The 22,369-nt window shown below is 45.4% G+C and overlaps 1 protein-coding gene across 2 annotated transcripts; it reads left to right on the forward strand.

Moving 5' to 3' along the window:
• The first annotated feature begins 38 nt into the window (after nt 1-38).
• On the forward strand, nt 39-20,838 carry tmem102 (transmembrane protein 102). 2 transcript variants are annotated; one of them, XM_070993527.1, is made up of 6 exons: nt 39-401; nt 2,005-2,206; nt 14,957-15,295; nt 15,984-16,177; nt 16,355-16,567; nt 16,719-20,838. In XM_070993527.1, the coding sequence occupies exons 2-6, from the start codon at nt 2,005-2,007 to the stop codon at nt 17,316-17,318; spliced, it is 1,548 nt and encodes a 515-aa protein (XP_070849628.1). In that variant the 5' UTR covers nt 39-401; the 3' UTR covers nt 17,319-20,838. The 2 variants fall into 2 exon arrangements, with proteins under 2 accessions (XP_070849628.1, XP_070849629.1); XM_070993528.1 differs by lacking the exon at nt 39-401 and adding an exon at nt 858-1,004.
• The last annotated feature ends 1,531 nt before the right edge of the window (nt 20,839-22,369 follow it).

A 22,369-nucleotide genomic window follows, 5' to 3' on the forward strand; every position in this document is an offset into this window, starting at 1 on the left:
CATGCAGCGCCCTGCTCCACTGGTGCAAAGACACCGCCGCTCTGCTGCACTTAAACACGACTGCTCACATGCTCATGCATCAAAACATTGACTGTGCAGTCGTGAAACCGTGGCACAGCCTCATCTTCTCTGCGAGGACACGGGCACACATTTTAATCATAAACCTGACCTCCCAAATCCGTTTGTAGTTTTGTTATGTGGGGCGTGCGTGCCACACACACTACTAATCCCTGGATCCTCCGTGAAGGACCATGATTTCTGGGACGGTGTTGCCAGGGGGAAGGTGGCGCCTGGGACCTGTTGGAAATGACAGCGAAAGAAGGCGGATTGAAGCACAGGGATCACAATAACAGTAAACGTAGAAGATAGCGAAGAAACTCCCTCGCATCACTGTATAAAGGGTGTGTGTCGGTTTGCTATATTTGTCGGCTTTAGCCTGATAGCTAATGACTCCACTGTGATCCGCGACTCGCAGGCTAACGAGCCCAGAGCTGAGTGCATGTGGGTGCATGCTTGTGTGTGTGTGCGTGAGTGAGTGTGTGTGTGTGCATCTATAGATTTTAGTGTGAAAACGTGTTTGTGAGAGTGCGTTTGGATACGAGGAGGTGTGTCGCTGCACTTTTCTTGGCTGTCCCCATCCGTCATGTTAGCTAGCATGCTAATTTGACAAAGCTAGTTGGCTAAGATTGGCTAATAGAAGAAATTAGCTGACCGTGGGCGAGGGACCACGTCGACCTTATTAGCGGCACTGCAAGTCAAATGGTCTGCTAATACGGCGGTACAGCAGGCACACGAGTCTATCTAATGCAGCTTAGGCTTATTTGTTATCTATGACGAATGATATCTAATTAGGTTATGTTAGCTGTCAGACGGCAGGCTGGCTAATTTGCTCGGCTATTAGCTTAGCGGCTAGACGCAGGGGAGCTCTCTCGCTAATTGACCCAGTTTGGAGGGGCAGAGGCCATGTTGTCATTCCACTCGACTGAACTTTGTTTACATCACAGGTTTGTTGGCGTATCGCTTTCAGGGCACCCTATTTTCTATGATTATTTAAACATGTAAATAAGTAGTCATTTATTTATAAGAGTATACCCTACCACCAATGTAATGCGCTTCCACTTACGCTAAATCCGTAGAGTCTTATCCTGGAATGCTAAACATTCCCCCCGTCTGCAGGAAATGTGCGTTTTAACCCATTTCTAAAGACACGATTAGACCAGTTTAACCCCTTTGACACATTCCAGGTTACAAGGCAGGATAGAGGATATGTTAAAAAAAGAGAAAGAGAGAGCAATTCCTTAAGTTTTGCATGGCTTGCAGGTTTATTTTTGAGACCGGCAGTGGCTTAGCTGTGATTCACATCTCAGATGGAGCAACAGTGATTACATGAGAGACCTTCCTCTGAACTGGTTACTTGTGGCTGCTAAACACCACACTTTAGAATGATTAGTATTGATCATTTTGATCAATTAGAAGTTCATGTGGTTAAACAGGTGTTTAGGTGTACAAAGTTCTTGTCAGAATAGTCCCAGTGGTCTTTGATCAGGTGACAGATAATAGCAACAGATAATAGCCATATACGAGCTCTTGTTATTATCATCAGGTTGATCGAAACTAGCTGCTACCACATTAGCATCGCATTGCCTGCTGTTAAAGTTTAATGCGAGTTGTAGCCTGATATGTTCCTGCAGAATTGCCCCACAAAGTCTCATGATTCACAGGAGGCTGTTGAAAACAAAGCAAGCATTATACAGCAGTGAAGACATGAAGGAACAACAACACATCAGTCTGAACAAACAGCAGGCTGCGAGATAGATCCTGAAAACAGGTTAAATATAGCTGTGTTTTATTTCGGGGCGCTACGCTGTATCCCGTAAAAGCAGTAGTCATAGCTGTGACAGCATAATTCATCCCACGTCGACTGTCAGCCATGAAGGTAGGCCTGCTGTGATGTTGAAGATATAAGCTAACAAGCCGACTTTTCCTCGTCCTCACCTTGTAGAGATGGAGTCCCTGATGAGTGCGGTGGCGCCGCGCTCCCCAGCCCCCGCCAAGAAGCTGTCAGAGGTGGACTTCCGGTCGGGGGCCACCCTGGATCAGCTGTCGTCCCAGGTGTCTGAGCTGGTGCTGCTGGAGCAGGGAGAGTTTGGAGATCAGACCGCCTTAGAGGTCCACACTGCCAAGGACTTTATCTTCAACATGCTCGGTATGTCTGCAGACTAAACGCAGTTTGTCGCACAGTGAGTGGAGTGATGCTAACACGGGGAAGATCAATCAGAATAGCCTCAGTTAGCAGCTGTGGTCGACGTGCAGAGATATCCCACAGTTTATTTTGGATATTGCATGCTGACAGTATGTGCCATGCCAACAATGAAAATGTTTTTCATCATAATCATGTTAATGGAAAGTGATTTTAATCTAAGCAGAAGCCACTGGGATATTAATTATTTATCGCCCAGAGTTCAGTTAACTATTAATATATTTGAAAATTCAAATGGAAGTCATGAGCGTATCAGGCTGCACGCACAGATGATTCAGCTTGTTATTTACTCATGAAGCTAAACCACGTTGTCTGTTTTTTTAGCCCCTTTTCCTTAGTGTGCAGAAGTGCATGTTTCTTTTTCCGTCACTTAAAGCGACGAGCTGCTCAGCACAACCGCAGTCTGATCGGTTGGCCACTAAACATGTCTGAATATGCTGTGCTTGAGCTTGCAGAACATTTTAACTAGGACATCATGCTGTTTTTACAACTAATACTTCTCAGTATTAGTTACAGTGGTGAGAGGGGTCTTCAGTAAGTGTCCACTACATCAGGCGGCATTTGCGGTAGACCGAAATGAATGAAATGCATGAAAACACTGTGCAAATTGAAGAGAAGATAGAAGCGAAAGGCCTAATGTTGGCGAGTCCTGCCTTATTTGGAGGTGCCCTCACGTGCTGCTTTGTTTGACCTTCTTTCATTTTCATTTATTTCTGAGACTCTCAGACTTCAATCTGCAGCATCTTTGTGTTTGTTTTGATGCCAAATTCAATGTAGGCAAAAGGGACAAAGGTGCAAGATCTCATTGAAATGGGATGGGACACGGTTCTCGTTTGCAGACCTGTTTTATGACTCAGGTTGTGAGGCAGCATGTGTGACAAACGCGATCAACACTATAGATGTAGCCTGCAGTGAAATGATGGACCAAGAACAATATCTTCAATTTAATCCTCTGACAGACACATTATCACATGCTTGTTTTTTTTTTGTTTTTTTTGTTTTTTTGTGCAACAGTAGAGGATTACAATTTGTGGCAGTGTGGATGTAATGAATGAAACTAAAATTTACTGTCTTTCAAATGCAAATTTGGTCCTAAATGACATGTTGGAATTCAAACCCATCCAGTGTTTGGTTCTTCCATTCACTGCGTGTCGCTCGGCTATCTGCGTCATCCAACCTCGGTGACTTTCATGCACAGTCTGAACCACCGAGAAATGGGTTTGCTAAGCGAGACATGAAGCTGTCTCAAATGCATTATTTTTTCATAGTCAGCCAGCAGTGAGTGAAGAATGAAGTGTGTTTGTTTGTCCAATAGGTGGCACTCTCCCCCCTCCCTGCTGTCCCCTGTCATTTGCTCTCTCTCATGTACCTCAGCCGATCCGTGCATTCTGGAAACAAAACATGTTTGGCCAGCATCCTGAAATTTCAGTGTCTCTTCTAGCGTCTTGCTTGACTCACTTCTGTTTTATTTCCCAATTTAGAGGCTGTGCGTCTCTTGTCAGTCTGTGAGAACAGTCATGGCAAGAGGTCTGCAATCTGCTAAGCCCTGACAGTTTTACTATTGCTGTCAAATTAATAGTATTACACTGGTTGACTGACAGCTCCTGGAGATTTCAGAATGCCTTAATCAAACAGGCAGCCTCACCCAGGGAGACATCACGCAAATCAAAATGGCAGCCAGGCCTGTTTTTCTCAATCCACTGTATCACCACATGCAGGCAGAGACTCCATGTTTCCGAGTGATCCTTTTTTTTTCCTCCGCTGTTTTTCCACGTTCGGATTTCATTTTCCGTGATTCTGGTGCAACGCCTTCTGCTTTCCTCTTTGTATGCACCCACCCTCTCTTGGATTGAGAGTCTCCCGGTAACTTTTTCACTTTTCAGGCTGCTTTCTGCGGCATAATCACCAGTGGTTTTGCTGGTATTTTTATATCCTGTGCCTCACCGCCCGCTGCGACAGCTCTGACTGTGAAATGGAAAGAAAAAAAAAAAAAAAAAGTTTGGTGCTTTCAACAAAGGGAGGACGGCTTTGTGTTGGCTTCTAGGAATATAAAGTTAAGTATGCAGGGGTAGCTTGCATTAGGAGCTATGCCTCCCAAGGTCCTGCGGAGGATGAAAGGCAGCACTGAGAAGCCAATATCATCCTTTTGATGGAGGGGCCTTGTTATAGCATGCCGGCCTGCTGGAGGAGGCTCGTCAAGGCTGCACAGGTGTGTGTGTGTGTGCGCATGTGTGCATGGATGCTGAACATGAGTAGCTGTGGCTGTTTTTGCCAGGTTTGTGTAAAGTTTGAGCTGCAGAGGGATCCCCACTGGGCTTTTTGCACACTGTCAGGGAAAAGGAAAAAGAAAAGAGATTAAACTGGGGCGCGCACACACACAGATACACTCACAAGTGCACCCAGTGAATTTCTTCACTGCCTGACAGATCCGAGAAGAGGCTCTTATTTACCCTCCGTTTGAGTAAACACTGTGGTTTGCCTTCAGGCAAGCGTGGTGGGGACTACTGTATATATCTTTTTGAAAAACAAAAGTCTGATGAAGGCAGAAATACATCCACAGTGCCGGTGAAGCAGGATCTGGTGCGAGGCCCAGACATACCCCGAACCCAACTTTTTCAGATCTCAAAGTTTGTTAGCCAGCTTGAGAGAGTTCAGTTTGGAGTTCATCTCCCCCCGCGCGTCGGCGAGAGTGGGTTCTTTTGATTTGAGTTTAAAAAGTCATGAGCGCGGTTCTGTCTCGGCACAGGTTTTGACGTGTCTGTCTGAAGACGAAAAGTAACCTGTTGCATGGTGAGGTTTTGAAGAATTTGGTAATTGCTATGACGCAATTGCTCAAAAGTGAGTTTTTCTCTCCATGCAGTGCACCAGATCTTCACTTTGCCTCCACTTCTTGCCTTCCTGTTGGGCTTCTTACATCAGCCCCTTTGTTTTCCACTATTCTTCACACTTAGGCCACTTAGCTTGATGCACATTTGGGCTCAAACAGTGATGAGTGGAGGTGGTTAGGCGGAGAACAGTGATCAGCATATGAGTGTGTTTCCTCCAAGTCAGGGGAGGCATGTAGGGGAAAATTAAGCTGCAGTTTGCAGAAATGGAATTTATTAATCATTTAAAAGGCGTTAATCAGAATTATTGGGTGGAGCTGCTGTAATTATTCGTCCAGCGGTGTAATTTCATAGTCAGCCTAGTAATACTGTTCTCTTGGTGATCAGGCATGGGTGTCTAATGCACAAATTAACTTTGGGAACAAATCAGCTTGAATTCAGGAAGGACAAAGAAAAAGGAATCAGCATACGTGAAGGGAATGAAAGACAAGGAGGCAAACTTTTATTACGACACTGCTAACAAAGAATGAATGAATACAGTTGTGGTGGAGATAGCACCAAAGATAGCACACAAAGTTCATTGGTCATTTCAGGTTGGACAGAGAGCAAAAATATGGCTGTATGATAAATTGACTTACAGTATATGACAGAATGATAACCTGTGTATATCAGCGCAAACAATGAAAGATGAGAAGATATTTTGAAGAACACAGACGACTAAGTGGAGGGAAATTTGACATTAAACCATAAAAGGCCCCATTCGGCAGCTGAGAGGAGTGGAAAGCCAAGAGGAGAATCTCTGAAGTCAATATGATAACTACGTTGGTGGGAAATGCTATTCTTGATCTAATGCTTCCTGAAGCGCTCTTATTGATCTGCAGCATCACACCGGCAGATAACATCTTCACACACCCCAGTTGACAGGGTGTGCTGGATTCAGACTGTCTACAGGTCTGATTTGGTTTTATTAGAGCGCCAAAGTTGAACTGGCTGCTTTCAGAAAGTTTTCAAAGTTTTGCTGATCTTCCGATCCCTCTGTGCAGCTCAGGATGCGTCTGAGATCAGCATGGCCTTGCTGGTCAGCGGTCCAAAACGCAAGGGTCGAATGAAAGAAAAGACACAAGAACCCAGAGATTACCTGATGCAAGGGTCCTTCTTCTTTTACACTAATATACCTTCACACACACACACGCACACGCACGCACGCACACGCACACGCACACACACACACACACACACACACACACACACACACACTCTCTCACACTCACACAAGTGAGCAGGCTAGTTGTCTGTGATTCTTCCCCGATGTCCTCATGGGGTCTTTTTTCATGGCCTGTTGTGTGCCCTGATGGGCGTCGTGTACTGGACAAGGCTGGGGGAGAAGTTCATTAGTTCAGCTTTAAAATAAAAGCATCTTGATCTGCACCCTGTAGACATGAGTCAGAAGTTCACCTTGAGCTGTGATGAAAAATGAAAAACAAAACCAAACAAAACAAAACAAAGCCTGTGTGTGTGTGTGTGTGTGTGTGTGTGTGTGTGTGTGTGTGTGTGTGTGTGTGTGTGTGTGTGTGTGTGTGTGTGTGTGTGTGTGTGATGCTGCGTGAGGGCCTGCATATTGAGATTGTTCTGTGATTGTTGTGCCTCAAAAAGACTGAATTTACATTTTTTTTCCAAAACATGGAGATACAGTTTCCAAGTATTGTTTTCTATTAAAGAATTGGCATAATTGTAAACTACTAGTCAGTACTTGTGCTCAATGAAAATCATTACAGCTCTTTTATTACTGACTCCCTTTGCCTTAGAATAGGGTTGGGCTGTATAGATAGTCTTTGATTACAAAATACATATTGAAATAAACGCCAGAAAAATCTATGTACTTCATCACATGAATGTGACAGCTGAGTGCCGTCCTGCTCCCTGATATGAAACATTGCTGCAATAAAGCTGCAGCTTCATTGTTATCTCATGGTGTGTTTGCATGCAAGCATCTGCGAGTGCACAAAATTCCTGCAAAGACTGGTTTATTTTCTGTTTGTTTAGTTGTAATCCTTCATGCAAGTGCATTCAAAAAGTCAGGGTGGAGAGAGTTCTGTGCTCTGTAGGCTTTAATATTTATCCAGCACTGAATTTCTCAAACGTTCTAACCTTTCTAAGGCTGCCCAAACTTTTATGCGATGTGGTGCATATTTTATTCTTGGGGGGTGGGAAAAAAAAATCCTTCTAGGTTAAATTTTAACCATCAGAGTGGCTCACTTAGCCAGGCTAGCCGCCGGCCTGCCAGACCGACACGGTGGCTGGCTGGTCTCTCACTCCAGCCCATTAAAGCTAGTGGACTTGGTCACAGACTCACAGCTGGGTGCTGCCTCCACCGCCGTGACTTCCTGTCTCATTGGAGGAGCCCTGCTCTGACGCTTGGAGCTCAGTTATACTTTTCATGGCAGGGTTGGGATTGGGGGCCCAAATGGCTGTTCTGACTGACTAATTCTCTGTTAATGCCATTTTGGATTCAATGGCCTGTTTTCATGCAGAAGCCAGGCCAAATCCATGGCACTGCAACAGTAAATGCCTGAAATATTTGTGTTTGATTAGTTAGGCTTTGTTCAGTTTTCATCAGCGCGGGCACACCAGCGCCAAGCAGCACAGATGAGATGCATCTTGCCTGCCATGAACGTTGGCCATTGTTGCTCACTGACACCTTTTTTGTTTTAGCACTTAGCAGCATTAAATCTTAATTGTTGGAAAGCTGGCACATCAGTGAAAGTTAATGCAAAACACAATGTAGTTGATGTTGATTTAGCTCTGTTCACAGCCCCCGTTACATGAGGCTCTGTGACAAATCAACAACTGTGTGTGATTTAAACAGAAGAGTCGCCACCAACAGATATCACATCATTCATTAAGTGTCTTTCGTGGTATCTAATTAAATTGGACTTAAGGAATGTGGCATTTTCAGTGAGAAGTGTTTTGACATTGCGTGACATATTATCTGCTGTGCGACTCATTTTAATAACCGAGGCTGACATTGTGATTTTTGCTCTTTCATAATCACACTTCGGCGCATCCTGAGGCGAAGAGGGAGGAATCGTTTGGGTTGCAGCTGTCAACTGATAACAGCCTCTTACGTGCAGACTGTAGCTGTCTGGGCTGCTGGAGAGAAAACATTTAAAAACTGGATGTTTGCCACACACCTCGTCATTCACACGCTGACACTTTTCAGTTATCCTTAAAAGAAAAGTTTCTTTCGTGACGCGCCTTGGGATGTTGGAGGGCACCGACTGACAGACGGTTCCCCTTCCTCCTTTCAAATAATTTAAGTTACATTTCTGAAAGCTCATTAACTTCAAATAGCAACATTTCCAAATACTGGGTGTGCTAATGGACAGAGTGAATAAGTCTTAATATAAAATGCAGGTCTGATTTCTGCAGTGAGTGCGAGATTGAGCAATATAAGATAATAATATAAGATATAGGTATGCTTCCTGATTGCTTATAATAGTGTATATTAAGGACAAGGGCAAATATAAGGTTGAGCTAATGGCTTAATAATGAGTTAATTTGAGACATAATTGATCTCCTAATAGGACGATCAAAGGTCGGGATCAGTTGTACACGGTGTCTCAAACGGCGAGGCTACCCTGCTGCCCTGAACTGTGAAAGTAAACCTGCAGTGACACTTTCCTCTTTCAGTGATAATTGCCTGTCATTTAGCGGGACATGGCATCACAGTGCAGCTGGCATCAAAGCAGCAGTGAGGAGCTGGAAGACGCTGACAGCTTCCCGCCTCCTCTCTCTCTGTAGGTGGTTTATACACTCTATGTCTGTCATCACTCTGAGCCCTGTTTGTTGTATTAAACACATTCACGCACAGGCATACACCTGGCTCAGTGGTCTGACACCCCCCCACCCCCCCCCCACCCCCAGTCAGATTAAATTGGAGCTTCTCCATTCCTCTTGACTAAAAGGCCTATTTTCAAGCTAATCTCCTGCCTTCATACGAAACTCATAAACAGCGAGCAGGCGGAATGGCTCACCTTTCAGCGGCCGGGCTGTCTGAGTTTAATCCTGCTATTAGCGTGCGAGGTGAGGCTGCATGGAGCGCTGGTTGAACAGCACTGATAACATCCGGTTGAGACTATAACAGTCAGGAGTCATTTGTAACGGATTGAATTGCTCCCTTTGGGATGAGGCTGCTTTTTAAGATTATTGTTATGGCGTGCTCTGTGGCTGTATTAGAGTTTTATTGTCTGAAACAACAGAAAGGTCACGCAGAGGTAGGGGATGTGCACCACCACCACCAAGATACTCATTTTGGACTATTCAAGTGAAGCTTCTCGGTTCTTTAAAGTAGCAGAGGCAGTCCAGCTATAGGAGCTAGAGAAAGTTGTAATGGTAGTGACCTGCAGGCTGAACCGTGAGTGGTAAAAGGTTACATGTCAGCCATCATCGAGCATATTTCCTGTTCCTCTGTTGTAGATGGTTCAATGTTAATGTGTTTGAACAGTGAAAGATGAACCAAAAAGGTTCGTTTTGTTCAAATGAAGCGTGTTTTATTATGGTAAAATTAGCGTTTCTGTGAATGGAGGCTGGTGGCTTTGATCTAACAGCTACTTCTGGTTAAACAAAAATGACCTTACTCTTTAACAAAAATATGTCTGTGTAGGGATCCTTTCCATAATATCAGACACTTAAAAGAACGATCTGAGCCTGTTGTTGACAAAAACAAACACTTTTAGTGGACGTACACTGACGGCGTGCAAACACCCGGAGGGTTATGCAGCTGCCAGCTGATGCGCTCTCATTCAATGCACAAAAACATAGGAAAATAGGATCCACAGTCAGATAATATGTGACTGGAATTCCTCCTGTTTGTCTCGGACGTTGACATCTTCCTGGACACGTGGACCAGCACCAATTGGAAACTGCACACAACAGCACTTTCATTGATTGAAAATGAAATGTAGGTCAAGCTGAAACAAGGGAATAATTCAGCAGCACAGTATAGGACATGATTGTATTTGTTTATTTTGCCATTTGTATGATATTTTGTGGTACGTCAATCTTTTGGCGCTCAGTTTTGTGTGCAGACAAATGACATAAATGCAAAAGAACATGATCACTGGCTTTGCCCGCATCTTTTTTCCTCAGAGTCCCAGTTTCAGACCCTTTCAGCAGCCCTCTCAAGCAATAGCATATAGAAGTCATCGGCTTATTTAGAGGAATCCCATTTTCCAGAGAGATTTACGCAGCTATTTTTGGAGTCTATCAAACTCGAGGTGTGTGGCAGAATATTTTCACTCTGCTCTGGCTGTGATGAGAAAGGACGCCTTCACCGCGATGCTGCTGCGCCGCTTCAGGGGGATTTCTCAGCAGTGTCACTTTGTAGCTTCATTTTGAAAGCGGGCATGTCTGAATGCCCTGTGAGGGTAGAGTATAGTCTGTCTATTCGGTATAGACATGCGTCTGTGCAATTGCTTCATTTTCAGGAAAGTATAACTGTATTTGTACTTGTAAAACATTGTAAAACCAGCCTCAATATAAAGCAGTCATAAAACTGAAGCAATTCAGACACCAGGGACGTCACAGTCAGATTTAATATGTGGGCCATGCTGTATTGATGCAGTGTGTAGTATCACACGGTTGTAGCCACAGTTGGAACTCCACAAATTAATTTTTCAGTGTGCGACTCAAGCTGAACTTTTACTATTAAATGTAAGACAAACTGAATCACCAGCTAACAGAGCAGCACAGCTAACAAAACACGCTAAGACACCCTCTCCCTTCATGGACAGCTAACAGGGCGTAGCATAGCGTAATGGGGCATGGCTAAGCACAGGGCTGCGTGACTCTTGTCAGTGTACATTTGTTGAGTTGGTGTATTCACAGAGTTTTATTGTTGTGATCTCTTTGCATGGTTAGGTTGCAGGGTGACTACACCGTGAAGCTGACGTTAGTTATGCTTCATGCACGTACTCACAGAACTGCAGTTACATCCAGTAACCACTACACACATTCAATTAGCAGAACAGTACAAAGAAATCACAAGAAGCAATGCAACAAGTGGGCAACAGTCACTCTAGAAGTACAGCTTCAACCCTACTCGCTATTCATATTGTTGTTTTAATTATTAATGTATTATTATCAGTGTTCCAGATTGATAGTGTATAATGTATAGGACTAAATCGATTATTAATTAGCTGTCATTTTCCCTCCTTTAAGGCTGGACCCCCGAGTTGAATTCTACTATTTGATATAAATATTGATTATTTAATATTGATGGTAACCCTGCTGCACCTCCACAGTGCTGTGCAGTGCAGCATTGTTATCAAACACCCAGGACAGATGACAGAATAGAGCTCCTGTGCAAATAAATGATCTATTGATTTTGAAATTAAAGTAAATTGGTTTTTAAACATTTTCACAATAGATTTGTTCAGGTTTTGAGGCAGGACAGAGTTATCAGTGCTGGTTTGCTCTGCTGAATGCATTGAAGGGGAAGCCCTGCTGAACATATTTTTTTGTTCACATTTCCCCTAAACCTCATTTATCTTTGTCTAAAGGAGGGTTGTTGCTTGTCCTCCCTTCCTTTTCGCTTTTGGTGTCCAGAATAGAGCGTGCCCTTGCTCGTCCACACTAAACATGCATGTTGGTAGCTAGAATTGTGCAGAATGGATTAAAGTTCTGCATTATTAAATTTCTGTGCAGTTCATAATATAGAACGCAGCGTGGAGGTCGGCAGCGGCCGCAGATCTTCCTGCTGTTTGTTTATGGTAATCATAGTTGTCCCCTAGGATTAAAGTTGTGATGATTTATTGATGTTAAAATCAGATATTGAATTTTTTTTCCCAGCCTCCTCTCCTGGGGCAGGTCATTTCAAAGACTCCACCAGCAGCCTGATTGCTGCCTGATTGCAGCACTCGCGATTTTTAACCTTGAAAGTTTGACTCGTGATTTTACTGCGACTGGAAGAATGAAACCTTCTCTCACTTATTGTGATGCTTTTTGAAATTTGAGTTTTGTAAATATTCAAATGGTAAACAACAACAGGTGAAGGGACCCTGTTTTTTGGTGAAATGGATCGGCTCCAGGGTGTAGAGTCGTGTGCGACAACATCCCATACAGGTCGTTAGACTTAACTGTACCACACGCTCAGACCAATGGAGTAACCAATAGCCATCAAATAGTCAGAATTGGGACTAGTCTGAAAATAGCGCTTATCGGAAAACTTCTCTCTAATGAAAATCTACATTCAAAGAGATTTCTTACAGGATTAGGTTTAATCCGTGGCTGTGAAACCAGCCTAAACTGTCTCTACTCCAGCTCTGTTCTCAGACAGAGTGTGTCTACAGGCATATACGTTTGTGTGTGCTCATGCGCGCGCGCGTGCCTGCATGCGGGCGTGCTCGCTGGCGGTTGCCCAGTGAAGCAGTGTGCGACTGTCGGTTTGAGAGTTCGGATTAAAAAGTAGGCTGTGTTCCTTGGAACAACCTCACACTTCCTGCTGCCAGTGTGGCAATTGAAGAAGCCTCGCTAATTGATACAGTTTTTCCTCTGCGCCTCGCCTCCCTAACTGAAGGCCCTGCTGGAGAGATAAGATGCTCTTTATTCTCTTTTTCATCACCCCTTTCCTTCTCCTCGCCCATTTTACCCAATTTATCAGTGGCAGATAAAAACCAAACAAATCAGAGCAGTCGCAGCTTCAAAATCGTCGCCCTTTGGCTGGCGCCTGGTCCGTCCCTCCCTCTGACACGGTCTCTTCTTCTCTTTGATCTGCCCATCCGCTGTTTCTCCTCTTTCTTTGTCCCTCCAGCTGATCAGATCTCATGTTCTGATAACTGATTAATCATAATTTGGTTTTCAAGTTGCCTGCCCAAACAATAATGTCAGAGGAGAGTTACAGTGTGTGGACTGTTATTTGTCACATGCTCACTTTTGCTGATTGATAATGTCTTTGTCCTATCTGCTGTGTTCTTTCCTCTGCTTGAAATTAGTAACACTTGGATCAAGTGAAACATTTGCCACATATTTGAAGTCGTGCAGATGTCACGGGAAAGTTTAGAGGCTGAAGATCCCAAAGAACTTCAGCGCTGCGGATAAAGACCGAGCTGCTACTGCACGTCACGAGATAAATGGAGCTCGTGGAGCTGATTCTGCTGAGAGATCCAAACATGTCACATGCTTTTTTTTTTACTTTTCTTCTTCTCTTGGATTGCTCCCCCAGTGGTCGCGTCAAATGAGGCACTTTCATTTTGCTCCGTTTCAAAGCAAAGCGCCGGGGAGAGCCCCGTCAGCACATTTGACTTTGACTCCCACTTTAGCGGCTCGTTCATTTTCGGTCTCTGGATGTTTTCCCTCCTATTTCCCACCTGTGTTTCACACTCCGTCAAACTGCTCGACCTGTTTGATGTGAAGCAGCGGATGATCGTGTGCGATGCTGTGGGTGGGGATGCTGCTCTCGCGAGGGGATACGCTGCTCAGTCACAACGTGATTGGTTGGTCATAATTTATTAACGCGGATACTTTCAAGGTGCAAAACAGCCGAATCAGCTGTCTCAGAGTCCATAGTTTTATCACTAAAAATGTCTAAAAACTTTCCTCTGATTCCACTCTGTCAGTATCAGTTTTTCCTTTTTTTTGCCATTTTGTTTATAACTCTCAATTTCTCACATCCAAACACACACTTAGGTACACACACACATGCCTTGGTGAAAACATGTCACCAAGTGTGCCCATGTAATTGGATCAGAGGATTCATGTTAGGAGCTTTGTGCCCCCAGCCATGGCCTGCCGGCTTGGTCTGGTGCCCCTGTTTCAGCCCCCTGCAGCCACTTAACCACCCTGCAGGGGATAAACACTTCAGCTCAAGCTCTCGCAATCTCTCCCCAGCAATGGGTTTTTAAGTGTCCATGCTTTACCTTTGACCTTCCGTAGGCGCAGTAGACGTTCGCTCCAGACCAGCACAGGTTTGGCTGCAGGATCAAGCCTTTCTCAGTCGCTCTTTAAAGCTGGCAAAATGTAATTTACTTGACTCCAGTACTGCGACTCCCATGGGCCCCCGAGCCTGGGAAGTTTACAACACAGCTAAGTAGCCATAAAGGGATTTGGAGGCTCGGGTTTCTCTCATATAAACTGTCTAGAGAGGAGAGTGAGGAATGCGTTTTAGCACTCTGGAAAATGATGGTGCAGCCGGGCCTAAAACATAATAAGAATATAACAAGATGATCGTCTGATTACTTGTATTTCTTGCCCCACCAGACTTCCATTTAGTGATTGCCAAGTTGCCAGAGCTCAGCAATTAACTAACCAAATTGCAAAGATATGACCCAAGTTGCAATAAACCAGAATTCTCCTTTAAGTCATTTTCCTTTGCCTCTTTCCTGCTGATCTGTAATAGGAGAAAAGCTCTGCCGGCCGTGATGTAGACGCACTGTGTCTTCAGGAAGCTGAAATGAAGGCTCAGCTGAGCACGCATGTCAGCGAGCCACTGGAAGTGTCATTACTGTCTAGTGGGCAGCTGAGGCTGTTCATTTCACACTCCTTCTTGTGTCAGTATCACTGCAGCTCATAAATGCATGCAGCACTTTCTCAAAACAAACAAAGCCAGAATTTTCCCAAGCTCACCCACCTGCAGACCTGCTGTTTTATGTCCCTGTGCGTTCGGTGCGCAGACTATAAGCATGTCCGTGCATCCGACTGTGAAATTTGAATGTGTGTGCGTCTGCGAGCGAGAGAGAAAACTTCTCAAACCCTTTCTGCTCATTCCCCCCAGGAGCAGTTCTGCTGGCGGAGACGTATTCCCAAACATACACCAAAGGCTCTCAATTTGAATTTTGCTGAGTGTGATTGATTTCTCTTCCTCATCCAATTCCAGGCTTAGTCCAGAAGGTAGACCAGCGCCTCCCAGTGGCCAATGAGTACCTGCTGCTGTCAGGTGGGGCCCGGGAGGGAGTCTTGGACCTCAACCCAGAGGACCTGGGGGACTACGCCAAAGGGGCCGACTTCGACCTGGACTTCACTCTGCTGGTGCCCGCCCTGAAGCTCCATGACCGCAACCAGCCCGTCACCCTGGACATGAGGCACTCGCCGCCCTGCCACTCGTGGCTCAGCCTTCGCCTCTGCGACTCCAACATCCTGTCCCGCTGGAGCGTCTGCTGCCAGGAGGAGAATGGACTTAATGCTGAGGAAGACGAGGAGGAAGAGGGAGAGATGGGTAGGTAGAAAAAGGAGGATAGTCATTGCAAGGGCAGAGGAAGAACAGCAAAGGAGAAAGAGATAAAGAGGAAGAACAGAATTGTTTAAGTAAGAGAAGAGGTAAAATTCTTCAGATGGGTGAGGTATAAAGTATAAAAGACAAAGATTAAGAGATAAGAGAGAGGAGAGGAGAGGAACGGACATGGATGAAGGTGCTGTCGCAGTGCAGAGTGGAAGAAATGGGAGCTGATTGAATTTTGTCCATGATTTACTGAAGTAATTTGATGCATGATGTTGTGATACAATTTTGCCCGCCAAAGCCGCCACTGTAGCGGCGGCGGTGGTCCGTTCTTATAACTCCTCAGATGAAATGAGAAACGCCTCACCAGGAATAACACGCTGAAACATTCGAGTATAACTTCACAATCGAAAGCTCAAGATTACACGGCGGCTCCCAGAATGCACCGCGACATCAATCTGCCACACGCTCTCGAATGTGAAACTTCCAAGATGAGAAAAAGTAATGACATTTATTGATATGAATCTCTTTAATTTTCAGCAGTTTAAAAAACAGGCTTGCCACATTTTCCGGCCATATCGTAACATTTCCCACAAGCTCTTATGTTGCTGTGTTTGTGGTGTTCGGATGGGGTAAACGTGCTCTGTATGGAGAGACCCAGCATTCATCCCTCTCTTCCCTGATGCAGGTAAAGGCTCTATCCCTTCCCTGGGCTCTCCTCAGTCTCTGGACGGATGCTACTTCTCTCCCACTCTGGTGACAGACTGGTTCTGGGGCGTCGTGAGCGAGGCCGTGGAGGAGCTGAGGCGCAGCCCCCAGAGAGGGATTCCCACCCCGGACCGACTGGAGAGGAATGGACCCCTCACCACGATCATCCTCCAGGTACAGATTGGAAACAAACATAACACTTCATGAGGTAAAAAAGTCCCAGGCTCAGTATTGGAGCAGCAGCCAAAAGTAATTTTCAAGAAGGCGGCTTGCAATAATGTTTGTTAGCAGAACAGAAATTCAGGACAGAGTCAATGCGACTCTAATATTCCACCATGCTGCTCCCTGCAGGCAGGCTCCAGCCGGGTGCTGTACGACCTGCTGCCTGTGGTGTCATTTCGGGGCTGGCCTGCTGTGGCTCAAGGCTGGCTGACCGCCAACCACTTCTGGGATGGTAAAATCACAGAGGAAGAGGCCATATCTGGCTTCTACCTGCTGCCCTGCTGCTCCCCGCTGGGTGGTCGACCCGACAGGGAGTGGAGGCTGGCGTTCTCACGCAGTGAGGTAAGGGGATTGTTAATGTAACTTCTACTCCGGTGTTATGTCTGGTGTCTCCTTTTCTTTCTTGTCACCCAACAGCCTTCTTCCATCGATAGAATATTCATGTTTATCATTATGTCTTTAATCCTGGTCCTCTGTTTCTCTGTATGACCAGGTTCAGCTGAAGAAGTGCATCCCCTACCCCATGGCCCAGGCTTTCCAAGCAGCCAAAGCCGTGCTGTCTCGTATCCTTGCCCGTCCACGTACGGGCCTCAGCCTCTACCACCTGCGTACTCTTCTCTTCTGGGCCTGTGACCGACTTCCTGCCGCCTACCTGTCCTCTCCTGATGCTGACACCCCTGGCCGCCTCCTCCTGGGTCTCCTGGATGACCTTGCTCATTGCATCCTTGGTAAAAATTGCCCAAACTACTTCCTGCCCCAGTGCAACATGCTGGAGCACCTGACGGACAGCCAGGCGCTGCTTGTTGCCAGGAAACTCGCCCACGTGCGCTCGGATCCCAGCGAGCACCTCCGTGCCGCTCTGGACCAAGCTCAGCAGGCGGGCCAGCTGAAGAAGGAGCTCACAGCTGGCACCAATGGCCACAGCTCCCCTGGGCACCAGCCATCCAATGGCATCATCTCGCCTTCTGAGGATAAGCTGGCGCAGCGACTGCAGCAGCTGGTCACCGAGAACCCTGGGAAATCCATATCCGTCTTCCTCAACCCGGACGATGTCACCAGGCCACACTTCCGCATCGATGACAAGTTCTACTGACGCAGAGATGCTGCAGAGAAGGCGCGTGGAAACGTGTGCGTTTCGCATGCAAACGCTCTCTGAGAATGCTCTGAGACGTCACATCAGAGGGTACGGACACTGAAAACCAGGCATGTGTTTTTCCTCCTAAACACTGCAGGTCTGGAACTGAACACACTGCTCCCGTTCAGCATCCTGAGGCTGAACAACGCAACCAAGCCTTGCTGCTCAACTGACTCTTTAAACCAAAAACACACTATGTCCTACTACTGACAAATGACGTCCAATTTGGCGGGCGCCGCACAAAAGACCTGATGTCACCCAGCTGTTGCCACGGAGACGGCCCTCTCCTAACGAGTTGGCCTTAACAAGACTTATCAGCCAGGGTTACAAAGACAAGGGCCGGCTTTAGTCATGTGAAATAAGTGCAGTGGAGATCAATAGAGCGAGTGAGTGTGTGTTTGTGTGTATATGTACGCCTAAGGGTTTTCACGTAAAAAAGCTTGTTGATTGCTGCATTTCTCCCCTTTTATTTCAGATCAGAGTGGGCGAATTAGAAAGGAAAAACAAGGTGTGGCTGATGTAACTGAATGTAATATTGTGAGGAGAGCCGCCGAGCCTTTGAACAAAGAGTCTCCCTTTTTCCGTCAGCTGCGCTTTCAGCCCTCTTTATTTGATCCCCACGCCTCCATTTATGGCATGTTTTTCATTAAAAAAAAAATCTTTCTCAGGTATTCATTATACTTCCCTTACTATTTTTAAATGGCGCTTACATTTCATTAATAATGATGGTGGAATGTACCAAAGAACCGCGTTTGAGCGGTTTTGCGGAGAAACGCACGTCTTGCATCTCCCTGAACATCTCATTTTGATCCGACTCGATGAATCAGCCGAGTCGTGAGTAACTTTCTGAAGGCCTGGGTAAACATTTGCAGAAGAATCTCTGAATTCCAATGGAATCGTTGTGTGGATTTGTTAAGTAAACGCTGACGTCTGAAGGGAGGGTGCATCCAAAATGGGGGAAGCTGTTAGCTCATTGGCTGTGTTGCATTGTCCACGTATATTTATTGTCCTCTGTGGGAGTTTAAGCGCTCCACAAAAGATGGTTTGCAGACATTTATGTGATAGATACATCTCCTGGAAATACTGTGCAAACCTATTGTTCCATTAGCAGCCGAGCTAATGAGCTTGGTGAGCCGCTTTAACTGACTAGCGCTAGCATGTCCTGGCTGGCTCGTGCTTTACCGGTTAGCGCGGGAGCTGTACATGCTCATCACATAGTTATTTGAAGATGCCATAAAAACAGCCATTTTTTCTCATAGTTCTCTGATATTTTACAGACAACTTTGTTTCAGTAATAATAAAAAAAAGTGAGTTGCATCCGTCAAGCTTCTAGAGCCACATTTTGCTAACAGACGCAGGCTAACTTTGCTGTGCTGCTTTGTGTGTAACCAGGCCTTGGATAACGAGTAAGACCAAAAAGGATGAAGTTAAGTCAGTTCATCTGGTTACTTGTACTACAATGGTCTGACTGCACAAAGATGGAAGAGTTGTTACAACATTTGAGAAACCCTTGGAGCTTCTTCACGTTTTTGATCCCTGCACATCCTGTAAGCACGTCCATTAACTCGCCGATGAGGAGACTTACAGTTGCTTGGGTCTCTCATGGTTCTGACTTGACTGATTCTGATAATTGTACGCCGTCTCCTCTGCTTGGTTGGTCTTTTTTAATGAGCTTCGCGTGCACGTGTATGTGTGTGTTCATGGAGAGATGAACCACGCAGCAGGACGCAGACAGACGCCCAGATGCTGCCCGTTGAATTATACCCTCAGTGGGTGCGTGCTCGTCGCTGGGCCCTATCGTTTCTCACCAGATGGGAGTCATCCGTGGGGGGGGGTGGAGGGAGTGAGGGAGGGAGGGAGACTGGTCCTTTCCTCCTCTGGTCCTTTGAAGAGGGATGATGGGCCTTGCGGGGCCTGGGCGGCTGCCTCTCTCTGGAACTGTCGCCATCTTCCTCTGCCTCATTTCTTTTTTTCCTCTCTCTCTCTCTTCTGGTCTCAGTCTTCTCACTCTTTTTCATTTTCCATCCCACTTACGGCTCCAGTGTTCCTCCCTCCTCCCAGCGTCTCCTCAGAGAGGCTGCCATCTTTCGTTCTTTTAATACTGGAAGTCCAGAGCAACGCTAAGCTAAAACCTGGTACTAATCCTACCTTATGTTTACACTGATCTGATTGCTCTTCCCTCCACTTGCGTTCGATTTGTGGGTCTGATTTGTCTCACCCTCATGAATTTAAGACTAAACACTATCTGCAAACAAACTGACGGGTAACCTTTGAGTCATTTGGGTTTACTCAGGCACTAAAATGCTGCTCCCAACATTAGTGGACAGGCAGGGTACAAAACGCTACAAGCACACGATTGGTTACGCTTTATGAAAATCTCATGGCGATGAGGTTCATTCTGGAGAGTTTTAAGCTGCTTGTGGATCGTTATGAACATTTCTGAGCCTGCCGTTGCAATATCTGCTCTCAAAATTTGCAAATGTCACGTGCTTAACTACTGAATGAATGTTCTACAGCATCTGTCTGTACTGGTGGCGTGTGTGTGTGTGTGACTGTGTATGAAAACCAAAGCATGTTGTTGTGTTGTGGTGCAGAATGTCTCAGCAGGATGTGTATTCAGGTGTGTTTTCAGCACTTTTTTTCCAAAACAGGCTCACAAGTTCTGAGTAGTCAAAAAGAAAATGGCAGCATTTATCGACTGGAACATGGAGATAGCATAAAGGTACTTTCTCATCGCCCTCTTTTGTATTTGAGTGTTGGAAGTGTAAAGCGTGTCTCACTTTGTACCTTAATGGGCCTAGTTAGAGATTTCGAAGCACTGGAAACAATCAATGTTTGTGGTGGAGAAAATCAAATCCCGCATTTTAACGAGTGTCAGTTTCTAGATATGCAATCGAGCCCCCTGTGGAAAGGTTTACATCGCCCGCTCTAATTGTACATCAGTGTAGATTTACTGTGTTTGTGAAAGCGGGAGTCACCATCTGCTGTCCAGGGAATGTCCGAAACACAGGCGACGCTCCCGAACATCGGCCTCTGCTCTGCGTTCCTCTGTTTATAATCGCCGCTGGTTTGTTTTTGTGTGCTGAAACTGCGGATGGTTCTAAGGTCCGTTCAGTCTCTGTGGATAAACAGCTGACCAAAAACACTGAATGTATCCACCATATCTCTCCCATCCACTCCCCGCTTGCGTCAAATCTGATTTCTCGCCGCTGTCTGAACAAATGGACTCCGGGCTGTACTCAAGTGCTGAGATAAGAGTCTGCTCTGAATCACTCCACCGTTTGAGAAACTGAATTTCATATCTGTTTTATTACTCTGGTTCTGCATTTTTTTTTGTTTTTTAAATAAGTACAAATGATTTTCTTCTGTATGACGATATCGCGACTGATTTGCCGTATTTATTACTGTTATTTTCTGGGGGTTTATATTGATCAATCTTTAAGCTTTAGCATGAAATAAATCACTACATTTCAAATCACATTGTTTGGAAATGTCTTCGTTATTCATCCGGCATGTCTGTTTTTCACCAGGAGGGGGAATAATTAAAAGGAATATCACTTCCTGTCTGTGGATCATGTGCACAGCTTCCCAGGCAGGGTTTCATTTGAGCTGCAACATGTATTCAGTCCAACAGAGGGCGCTCTAAGACAGCGTTTGCACTGAGGAGGGCTCACCTTAGTCTGTTCTGCTCTGTCACGCTGTGTTTGAGAGCGAGAGGATGCTCCAGGCTGACAGAACACAGATACACATGCTGTCAGTATCAAAATACTGACTGTGCGAATGTTACTGCAGGACTGCTGCTCAGACTATGAGACGGAGAGGACAGGAAATCTTTTATTCTGGCTACCAGCAAATTCTCTTTTTCTTGTCCATGGACAGGCTGAAAGTCCCTTTTCTTTTTTTTAAGGTTCGTAAAATTTTTGTAATGAAACGCTGTGCAGCCCCGAGGCGATCCCTGACATTTAGAAACATTTACTCGTTGTCTGTCATTAGTTATGTGATGATGGCACAGATGTTTTTGGTACAAACACACATCCTATCATTTTTTATTCATACCCCAAACCTCATGCACGCGCTGACAGCTGCAATCTGTTGAAGCAGATTATGAAGCGAGGAGTTCGCTGGATTGTGGGAGTTACAGATGTGACTGTCTGCGAGCTCACCTCATGAGTGAGTGAGTGAGACGATTAAATGTGGACCATTTCACTGGAGCCCAGCCTCATATTAGCTGGGGTTTAAACTTCTCCAGACTCTCCTCTCGTGCATCCTATTCTCTGTCTTTGTTCTTAACATTTTCACTAGTGGCTGGTCGGTTATTGACCACTTTTGTTCAGACTAACTTTCACAATAACATCGTATCAAATGACTTCATGAAAACAATGTCATGATGTGAAAGGGCTGTAAAAATGCTATAAAATCCCACCTTACACCACCTGCTCAGCACCATACGAACATGATTAGCAGCTAGCTGTTGAACATAATTGAGCATGTAGCGGCTAAAAAGCCAAATATTTCCCCCTTAGAAGGTGGTAGCGACCAAAAACAGAGCAAAAAGAAAGTGAAGTGTGGATATTGTACAGGTCAGTTGATCAGAAACATGACTCCAAATGACTCCTGATGTTGCTCTGTAGCCTCTGAATAACTTGATTTAGCACCATCATCTGATCTGTGACCAAGTGTTAGCATGCTAAAACGCTAACGAAGCAAAGATATTCATACAAAATGGTGCTAAAATTGGGAAAACAAACCTTGAAACTAAAATGCATGCAAAAAACATTTGTTTTTTCATTCATAAATCAGCATGAGTTCCATAAACGTGGCTTTTTGCTGCTTCCTCCGTTGCATTTGTGCATCCCCATTCTACCTGCGTGTGCCCCCATCAGCGCCTCTTGCTGCTAATTGTGACCAAATCTCCCTCGTAAATAGGCCACTGTAACCTCAGCCCTCGGGCGGCCTCGCCGGTTTGTGTGTGTTTGTGGGTATGAAGTGGCGTGAATGAGGCCAGGCTG

This window comes from Chaetodon trifascialis, chromosome 23, assembly GCF_039877785.1.
Source record: "Chaetodon trifascialis isolate fChaTrf1 chromosome 23, fChaTrf1.hap1, whole genome shotgun sequence".
Classification (NCBI taxonomy): domain Eukaryota; kingdom Metazoa; phylum Chordata; class Actinopteri; order Chaetodontiformes; family Chaetodontidae; genus Chaetodon; species Chaetodon trifascialis.

Coding starts and splice junctions, on each gene's coding strand:
- tmem102 (XM_070993527.1), top strand. CDS start 2,005: ATGGAGTCCCTGATGAGTGCGGTGGCGCCGCGCTCCCCAGCCCCCGCC. Junction 15,296..15,983: donor GGAGGAAGAGGGAGAGATGG/GTAGGTAGAAAA, acceptor TCCCTGATGCAG/GTAAAGGCTCTATCCCTTCC. Junction 16,568..16,718: donor TGGCGTTCTCACGCAGTGAG/GTAAGGGGATTG, acceptor CTGTATGACCAG/GTTCAGCTGAAGAAGTGCAT.